General features: G+C 40.7%; 1 protein-coding gene across 1 annotated transcript; it reads right to left on the bottom strand.

The window, feature by feature from the left end:
• Positions 1 to 3,620: 3,620 nt before the first annotated feature.
• On the bottom strand, positions 3,621 to 9,939 carry LOC141019210 (stonustoxin subunit beta-like). Its single transcript, XM_073494064.1, has 4 exons — positions 9,854 to 9,939; positions 4,888 to 4,920; positions 4,474 to 4,550; positions 3,621 to 4,216 (listed from the first exon to the last, which is right to left on the bottom strand). The coding sequence occupies exons 1-4, from the start codon at positions 9,937 to 9,939 to the stop codon at positions 3,621 to 3,623; spliced, it is 792 nt and encodes a 263-aa protein (XP_073350165.1).
• Positions 9,940 to 10,592: the final 653 nt, after the last annotated feature.

Genomic DNA, 10,592 nt, shown 5'->3' with positions numbered 1-10,592 from the left:
AGCACCCACTGGCCAAAATGAGGAGTCAGATACTTCCACAGCAGCCACAGACATGGTCCTGGAGTCTGATGAGGAGCCATCTACCTCTGCAGCCACACAGGCCTCTTCAGGGATGGTCCTGGAGCCATCTACCTCCTCAGCCACATGTTCCTTGCAGGACTCCTCAGGTGTATGTGTGTGTGTGTGTGTGTGTGCGTGCATGAGTGTGTGTGGGGTGGTGTATGTGTGTGTTTTTGCATATTTTTTTACTTTTGTAAATGCTATAAATGCTGTGAATAACATGTATACTAATGACATTTTTTTTAGCTTTCTTCAGGGATTTTTCAAGCATGGTTATTAGATCCTGTGATGAAGGATTTGTGCAATTTACATTGGTGTTTATATACTGTATTTCATTTATTTATCTTTATTTTTTTTATTTTTTTAATGTCTTATTTTTTTCTCTGTTCTTGTTATCTTTTTGTATTTAAGATTATATATAATAAAATAATATATAGTTTTGCTTTTTTTGAGGGGGGGGATCAAGGGATGGTTCGCCCAGGGCATAAATCTAGCCAGGACCGCCCCTGACTACAAGACTTCAAATGGTTCAGAATGCTGCGGAGTCTTAACACATACAAGAAAATTTTATCATAATACACCAACCCTTGCCTCACTTCATTGGCTCACAATTAATGTCAGATCAGACTTTAAGGTGCTGCTGATGACATACAAGACTGTGGAAAGCTTTCCCCCGCTGTACCAGTCCGATCTAATTAAACCATGTATTCCAACTCATGCATTACGCTCTCAGAATTCAGGGCTCCTGACAGTTGCCAGAGTTCAAAAGAAGTCAGCTGGCTGCAGGGCTTTTTCCTATCGTGCCCCCTTCCACTGGAATAACTTCCCAGCTGACATCAGACAATCTGGCTCTATTGAGGCTGGCTCTAAACGCAAAACTTACTTCTTTGACTTAACATTTAATTAGTCCTTGACTTTGATTGCTAGCTTCTTAAGTAGGTTGGTCTCAGTCTCAATGAGTCTCTTACCTGAAGTATTAGAATTCACACTGTCCTGCCGACATGAAACAATCTTTTTATTTTACTTTTGGTTTTTTTGGTTTTCTGGTTGCAAAAGCTGCAAGCTGTGTCGCTCTCACCGTCGACCCTCTAAAGCTTCCTCATCCTCCTCCTCTCTTTTCATTCAGGCTCCCTTCTGACGGACCAGGGGCCCCTGGTAACATCTGACTCTCCTGGCTCCTGCTGCCTCACATATGGATTGGTCTTGATCATCAAACCCTGGGCTCCGCTGGATCATTGCTCTCCTCTGTTTTACTATCTCCTTATATCTGTATGTCATTCTGATGTTTTCTGTTTTACTGCTAATTATCTTGTGTGGCCTGCCCTCTTCCAGGTCACCATGGTGGAGAGGAGGTTGTGTGGCTTGGGCAACAGTTGTCGATGCCTCGGCCTGCTCAGTCGTCCTCCTGGATCCACACACTTAACATATTTTATATAAATTGTATCAGATATTCTGTCAATGACTGATTTTGTTGTTCTGTTGCGTTCATGTGACATCTATTGCATGTCTGTCTGTCCTGGGAGAGGGATCCCTCCTCTGTGACTATTCCTGAGGTTTCTTCCATCTTTTTCCCTGTTAAAAGTTGTTTTTTTTTCTCAATGTGTTGAGTTTTTCCTCACGCAAATCGAGGGTCTAAGGACAGAAGATGTCATTCACTGCACAGATTGTAAAGCCCACTGAGGCAATATGATTGTGATTTTGGGCTATATAAATTCAATTGATTTGATTTGTTTTGGCTTCATGAGGCCATGTTACAAATTCAAATGTATAAAATGGTGTAGAAATTAATTCCTTTTTTAACGTTAAAGTTTTGTTGTCCCAAAAAGATTGCAATTTTATGGTACATACAGTATAAAGACAATGCAACAATTGCAATACAATAATATGATTATGTCATAAATATTGCATTGACACAATCATTGTATCAGAATAGATACCAATTCTGGCCCATATTTTAACTTCGCTTGTTTTGTTTTTTTAAAAGCAAAAAAATATACAACAAAGGTCTAATACTGGCCCGTAGGCGAGGGGGATCGGAGGGTTCGTTCGAACCACCAATAAACTGAACAAAAGAAGAAGACGAATAAGAAGAGGAAAATGGGTAAAAAAGAAGATAAAGAAAGAAAACAAAAGAAAACTGCGGCTATTTTGTCCCAGATTATCGGCAAGATGTTCTGAAAAAATGGGTAAGTTGCTAAGTCCATTGAGCAGCCGTTAGCTATGTTAGCTCGGCTACAGTCGAACTAGAGTGGTCCGTTTATAAACCTAATGAGCAGTGTTACAAATAACCTGTGTACGTGTGTCTCTGTTGTTAAAGTTTAGTTAAAGTTTACTTTAGAAACTCATTTTTACAATCAAGAGTCATGTAAACATGACGTACCGCACGTCATTTCCCGGTCAGTCTTCATGGAAACATGACGCTCTGTCAGTGGCGCTGCATTTGGACCAGAGTGAAAACAAACATGTGTACCAGCTGTAAAATGAAACTGCACGCTACACAGTATGTGTGGCTGCAGTTTTAAATCAATTATTTATTCCTAGATTTATATTTGTTATTTTACGGTTGTGTCTGTCAAACTAGACAATAAAATAAAGTTATCCCTTGGGGTCTGATGGACAGACAACGAAGGAGAGCAACAGAGATGGACAGACAACTGAGGTGAGCAACAGAGACACAAGGAGAGCTACAACTAAGAAAAAGACAATTGTCCGATAGTAGAGAAATAGTACACCTAAATTTAATTCAATTCATTGGTTTACACTAAAAGGAAAGTTTGGATGATAATAGAGAGATGGTTCATTTTCATTAAATTCATTCATGTTTATTCATTTAATTGATTCATTCATGTTAACAGAGACATGCAGCAGAGGAGAGAAACGGAGAGACAGACAAGGAGAAAGCCACAGAAACACTGCGGGGGTTAAAAAGTGGGAAAATATTACATTTGAAAAGTGGCCATAATCGGAATTTTTTTTATAAAAATGAATTACATGGTGAACAATTGTTGTAATAGGCTGTGTTTGAAATTTAAAAAATATTTCAGTATTAGACCTTTGTTGTATATTTTTTTTGCTTTAAAAAAACAAAACAAGCGAAGTTAAAATATGGCCAGAATTGGTATTCTGATACAATGATTGTGTCAATGCAATATTTATATGACATAATCACAGTATTGTATTGCAGTATTGCACAGTCTTTATACTGTATGTATCATAAAATTGCAATCTTTTTGGGACAACAGAACTTTAACGTTAAAAAAGGAATTAATTTCTACCATAACTGAAGACAAAAAACAGAAACTCAGCATCAATAAACAATTTTTACTAGTCATCATCTACAAAATAACCAATTACCTATATTGATTTCACTTATCTGCTTCATCTCATAACACTAGTCTTAAATCCACGTGATGCTGTGTTATTTGCTGTATCATCACCAGCCCGAACATTAACTTATTGCTGATGCAAAATTAACATCCCTAAAAGTCACCCTGAACTGGGTTTGTTATTTCTTACACAACTCTTCTAGAGATTTATAGCAGATAACATCCCCAATAGTGTCAGAATTCTGTACTCACAGTCACAGATTCTGTTTCCTCATCTTTCTGACACAGAGACAGTGCGGAACCATGGTAAGAAAACCTCTGCCTACCAGACTCAAAGCCAAACCCAGGGTAAAGGGGTTCAGTGAATCTGGAGTAGACAGTGTAGACATGTTCCAGTGTGTCAGAGTGGACTGTGTAGAAGGACAGAGAGCCAGCAGGCCAGTCCAGATACACTGCTACTTTCTTACTGTCTTTGCTAAGTCTACGTGTCTTTGTTTCTGTGTTATTGTGACAAAGATAGTACCAATGGTATAACTGCAGACTCCAGGACTTGTCATTCCCCCCAAATTTGCAGTCATAACCACTTCCTCTCCTGCTGATTCCTCGGTAAGTCACTGCTATATCGAAGTTTCCCTTAGTTTCAATTTCCCAGTAACAGCGACCAGTCAAACTGTTTCTACACAGCACCTGTTTGCAGCAATTAAACCTCTCTGGATGAAAGCTATAATGCTGTTCCTCTTCTCCATCCAAACATTCCCCCCGTTTGTTGTCCTCAGACAGTTTAAGCCGTCTGTGTGCTGTGTTTGGGTCCAGTGTGAGTTCACAGGCATCTGATGGAAAGAATAAGACACGATAAAGCAACAGAACACGCTTGTTATAGTCTAATGTTTAGTGAACAATATACAGTGCACACATACACATATAGTGTAGTGCTGTGCTATGAACAGGCACAAAGCAGTCACTTCCAACTTTCATCACCCCAAATAGATACATTGGTAATATATGTGACAATATGCTAATATTTCATATGAATCCACTTTTTGCTAAATTAAGGGAACACTTAAAATCTTTAGTATTGAACACTGACCAGCTGTAGGCTTGAATGGTGGGTCTGAAAAGTTTGAAGCTTGCTTCTGTGTAGTTGAAGTCACCTTGAAATGACAGCTGTGAGAGAGGATCAAACATCAAAATCAAAACTTGCTGTTCGACTCTCATCACCCACTGGAGCACAAGCTGGGGGTCATCAGAACCTTAAACCATGGGGCTGAGACCGTGCCCACTAAGTCAGAGGGGAAGGAGAGGGAACAGAAGCACATCAGGGGAGCACTTAAAATGTGTGGCTACCCGAACTGGACCTTTGTCAAAACCGCTATAAGATCCAGAGCAGACAGAGAGGAGGAGACGAGAAAACGTGACAACATCGTCATTCTGTATGTCGCAGGAACATCTGAGAAACTCAGGAGGATCTTTCATAAACATCATATCCTAGTTCACTGTAAACCTAAGAACACACTGAGGCAGAAACTTGTCCATCCTAAGGACAAAACACAGAGGCATACACAGAATATAGTTTATGCTGTTCAATGCAGCCAGGAATGCACAGATTTGTCCATTGGGGAGACAAAACAACCTCTCCATAAACGAATGGCACAACACATGAGGTCTAACTCCTCAGGTCAAGACGCTGCTGTCCACTTACATCTGAAGGAGAAAAAACATTCCTTTGAGGACAACTATGTAAACATGTTGGCCAGAGAAGACAGATGGTTTGAAAGGGGAGTAAAGGAATCCATCTGTCAAACTGGAACGACCGTCTTTGAACAGAGGAGGTGGCCTAAGACATTACTTATCACCCACCTACAATTAAGTACTAGTTCTCTCCCCGGACAGCTTAACAACCATTCACACCTGGGCTCACCTAGCCTTAGGAACCCACATGAAGGTTTGACCAACAACCCGCAAGTGGCCCTAACGTTTAAAAGCCTGCCAACCCCCCTCCAGTTAGTTAGAACTGAAGAAGCCTCTTGGACGAGAGGTGAAACGTCTTCAAGAAACTGAAACAAGTCCAGTTACCTACGATACAGCACCTAGATTTACCACGACCTGGATGACTGAGAACCTTCATCAACAATTTAGTTTCTTCTTATATTTCTGTGTTTGATCCAATACACTGTTAGCAATTCTTGCAAGGTTCAATGTCTGTAGGAGTTGAGTTAAAAGCGAAGTGTCTCATAAGGCAGAACAGACAGAGCAGTCAAATTTTACTGACCTGTTTTTCCACACCTGCTGAAGTTAGCAAATGTTTTTGGTTTATATTTCAACATTTGTAAGTAACCTAAGTTACATAGCTTAAGTGGCTTGGTAGCTGGAGAGGTCCCCTTGAGCAAGGCACCAAACCCCTAACTGCTTGGAGTGCTGACTATGTGCTCATGATTCTCAGTCCTAATGCGCCAGATATAGCAGCCTGGTCAGCCTTATGCTTCTAAGTATGACACTGTAGTTATCCCTCTAGCGTCACTTCTTGAAGCACCCATCTAATGCAGTGTTATATGAACACACAATGGGACTGCCAACCCATAATGAAAGAAGGAAACCAAATATTTACTGCGTTTTGCCATCAATTACAGTTGTGCTTTCCAATGCCTCTCTCTTTTCCTACACTGCCTGTGTGTGTGTTTCTCACTCCAGGTCCACACACGGAGTTGATAAAAAGTTGTGTTGTGATGTGTTGAACTTGTTTTCTTTTGGGAAATTAAACATTATAGTCGAGGGTTAGGAATGCTACACAGTGTTTTAGAGACAGACTTTTTTTTCCTTTTCACAATAAATTTCCTGGATGCCAGTATACACATGATACTGTATACTGAAAAAAGGTGACTCTTGTATTTTTCAGTGTACTTGTTTATTAACTATGGGTTCTAAAGAATGGTCCAAAACGTTGACTCAAGCACAAAGTAGGACTTAAAAGTGTTCTATAATTAAGATTATAACTTTAAGAACTACTTATTGTCACATACAATCATACTCAGTAGCAAAGTCAATGTCATATCCCTCTCAGAAACATTTCCCACATATCTGACATATCTGAACAACACTGAAATACAAAAGACTACATCCTTTCATATCACTTATGTTGGCAATAGCCGTTCTGTATGGTATTAAAAATCTAAAGAGTAATTTTAAGTAATTTGCCTCTGGTTTACTGAAACAAAACTCAGAGTTTAAATAAAAACAAAATAATGCCTTCAAAAAAAGAAAGAAATGGATTGCAAACAGAGTTGACAGGGCTCCAGTCAATTATCTAGAAGTCACTGGACAACAGTTTCCATCAGGAAGAAACCACATAGTCTGTCTACTATCAAAAACAGTAGTTTCAGTTATACTGGTTGTTCAGGACCAGTCACCTAATAAACGGATTCCTATAAACAAAACCTAAACTGTCATACGCACATGGGACATTACTCACCTGAAGGACAAAAACATTACAGGTTATGATTTTATAGAAATACTTCAGTTCTTACCTTGTGCTGTTGCCTATGTTCCAGTCTTGTCCTTCTCATGCCAACGCAGAATACTAAACAAATAACCCTCCCATGATGAGCATCGGGTAAACAGACAGCCTGATATGCTGACAAACCTGTTTTTCCGACCGACAGTAAAAGAGAAGGAAATGAAGCTCAGCTTTAGTTCATTAAGGACACGGAAGTCACAAGCGAATCCTATGCATGATCTTAACATTGATAATATCACTGTAGATTCTCACATGTATTGCATCAAGCTCAAACATTCAAAATATGAAGGAAGGGAAAGGGTCAACTGTTATTTCACAATACCATTTGCTGTCATATTTTCCATGATCCGGTACCTGCCAAGGCATCATGGGCAAAGCAAGATAAACCCTTCATGACAAGGTCAAGGTTCACAACCCACCTCTGATGTTCCTGCAAATGATGCAGACCCCCTCTTCAACTGTACACCTCTCACTCCTTTCACATTGGTGCTGTTTTGGTCCCGGCATCCACTCTGAAAGCTACGGGTCGCTGGTCAGCTGCAGCCTAGAACATTACATTTGCCCTGGAGTTAGAGATAACCTGAGCTCAAAAGTTATGAGCACTAATACTTAAAGAGCTGGGCACAAATCCTAATTTTGTGACCGTTAAAACATTGCATTTGAGTGGCTGGCGTATGCAGTGCACTGATTTAGGTATGACCTCACATGATGCATGCATGCATCTTTAAAGGCAATGCTCTGAGGTCCGCAGCAGGATTGCTGCTACACACATATTTCAGATAATTGTAGAACGGCCTCTCACTGGATGCATGCTTGCATCCCTAAGATAATGCTTTCTGGGGGCATGCAGCAACACATACTGCACATAATTGTAGAATGGCTACACATAGATGTTTTACCATAGGCTGATGCTTAGCATGGGCATTATCCTTGCTTGGCATTGGGCTCTGTTTTGGAGTTTTTCTGCATTGCCAAAGAAGTCATATGCCCCAGCTGTAATTAGCTGACTGCCTGCTGATCGTTTCATCGTTACCAATCAGTCTCACACCAATCACAGTTCACTGGTCCATTTAAATATGGCTCCCTCCTCACTCATAACTGCTCATACTCAAAAGCTGCCACATACTGCTGGTGCTGGAAAACTTGCCGCCACAACCCCAGCCTCCACCTTTTTAAAGAAGAGTCCTATCGGGATTCAAGTGTGACCAACCCCAGTGTAAGGGTCTCTGCATTAACCCACAAACAAATTTATCCCCAGGTACAAGGAGAGCCAGAGACGTGCACTCAAGTCAAAATTCTATTTATTATGCAAACTGAAATCAGCTGATGGTAATGGACCTGATAATGAAAGAATGAATAATAATTAGTTTTAGCACAATACCTTTAATACTACAACACTAATAGATATTTAAAACTACAAGGTAGCTGAGAAGACTTATTACAATGAATAGAAACACGCAGGAGTATAAAATACACTACCTGCTAATAAATAAATCGTCAAACAGGGTACTCACCACGGGGAGATTCTATCGCAAAACCCAATAGCAACCACCACGTGCACACCGTGACCACTGCAAATCACTGCAAAGGACACTGCAACAATTGAAGTTAATCTACCAACTACTTTTGGGTGCTCGCCACTCTTCAGACCTACCACACTGCATGCAAAGAAGGGTGCGTATACCACGGATACTCCCCGCAGATCCTCCCACTGCCTGACAACTAAACAAAAGAAAATACAATATTAGTACTCGGTTGGTTCACAAATGGTTATCAGCTGACACAGTAAAAACAACAGTCCCAGCAACAATACAAGACAATAGACAGCTCATGATGAGCTGGTTTACATCCACAGCAATTCAAAACTATTAGGAAACTTCAACCAGGCCGCATGGCGCATCAGCCCAGGCAAAGCAGCAGTCTGGCACTAAATCTGAAAAAAGGGAAAACACAGCCATTAAATTGACTGGCAAACATACCTCGGAGGAAATAACCCTCCTACGTTACCATACCAGTCGAGATTACCTTCTCAGTCTGGGGCCCTGTCAGACACTGGCACCGGTGGAGCTGACTGGCTCTATACTGTGACTCAGAGAAAAGGCTGACTCATGTCCTAAGGAATTAAATTGGACACATCACTAATAATTTCTGTAGTCAAAATCCCCCAATATACCAAATAAAGTTCTCCTTTTGCACAATTCTCTTACCTGCACAGACAAGACAGTCCCACCACACATCTACCAGGCCTCAAACGAAGAGGCACTAATGGCTCACACCTGTCCTTATGAAGAGGGGGAGCTTTCTCTAGCCCTACCTACAAGGGGCAGTGCTCCTAATCCAGGTGCCAGCCCTCACCCTCATGAACAGTAAGAGTGTGTGTGTGTGTGTGTGTGTGTGTGTGTGTCTAAGGTGCCTGCCCTCACACAAGGTTAAGAAACACTTTTGTAACAGTATAAGTATTGTCTTCCTTATGGCAAAACGATGGCGATACTCAGCTGTATGTGCCCATAAAAGCTGATGATAAATCACAAAATTAGAGTACTTGTATGCAGTGAAGAAATGGATGTCAGAAAACTTCCTGCTCTTGAATTGGATAAAACTGAGATGTTGGTCATTGGCCCTGCTTGACAGAGACATCACTTTGATCAGGTGACGGTAACTCTTGACAACTGTTATTTCTCAAAGTTTAACTGATCAGAGAAATTACCAAGATCGCTTTTTACCACCTGCGCAACATAGCTAAAATTAGGTCCTTCTTTTCAAGGTGGGCACAGAAATCCTGATTCTTGCCTTTGTTTTCGTCTAGGCTGGTTTATTGCAATGCTACTTTTGTTTTTTTGTTTTCTGGTTGCAAAAGCTGCAAGGTGTATCGCTCTCACTGTCAACCCTCTCAAGCTTCCTCATCCTCCTCCTCCTCCTCCTCCTCTCTTTTCATTCAGGCTCCCTTCTGACGGACCAGGGGCCCCTGGGAACATCTGCCTCTCCTGGCTCCTGCTGCCTCACATGGTCTGGATCATCATACCCTGGGCTCCGCTGGATCATGTTTTACTATCTCCTTATATCTGTATGTTATTCTGATGTTTTCATTTTTACTGCTAATTATCTTGTGTGGCCTGCCCTCTTCCAGGTCACCATGTTGGAGAGGAGGTTGTGTGGCTCGGGCAACAGTTGTCGATGCCTCGGTCTGCTCAGTCGTCCTCCTGGATCCACACACTTAACATATTTTATATAAATTGTATCAGATATTCTGTCAATGCAATTTGTAAATTGTGATTTTGTTGTTCTGTTCTGTTCATGCAACATCAGTTGCATGTCTGTCTGTCCTGGGAGAGGGATCTCTTCTCTATGACTACTCCTGAGGTTTCTTCCATCTTTTTCCCTGTTAAAAGGGGTTTTTTTCTCAATGTGTCACTCGAATAGAGGGTCTAAGGACAAAAGATGTCGTTCACTGCACAGATTGTAAAGCCCACTGGGGCAATATGATTGTGATCTTGGGCTATATAAATTCAATTGATTTGATTTGTTTGGGCTTCATGAGGTCATGTTACAAATTCAAATGTATAAAACGGTGTAGAAATTAATTCCTTTTTTAACGTTAAAGTTTTATTGTCCCAAAAAGATTGCAATTTTATGATACATACAGCATAAAGACTGTGCAATACTGCAATACAATACTGTGATTAGGTCATATAAAT

Source organism: Pagrus major, chromosome 23, assembly GCF_040436345.1.
Source record: "Pagrus major chromosome 23, Pma_NU_1.0".
NCBI classification, from domain to species: Eukaryota; Metazoa; Chordata; class Actinopteri; order Spariformes; family Sparidae; genus Pagrus; species Pagrus major.
This window is presented reverse-complemented; position numbering and strand designations above follow the sequence as displayed.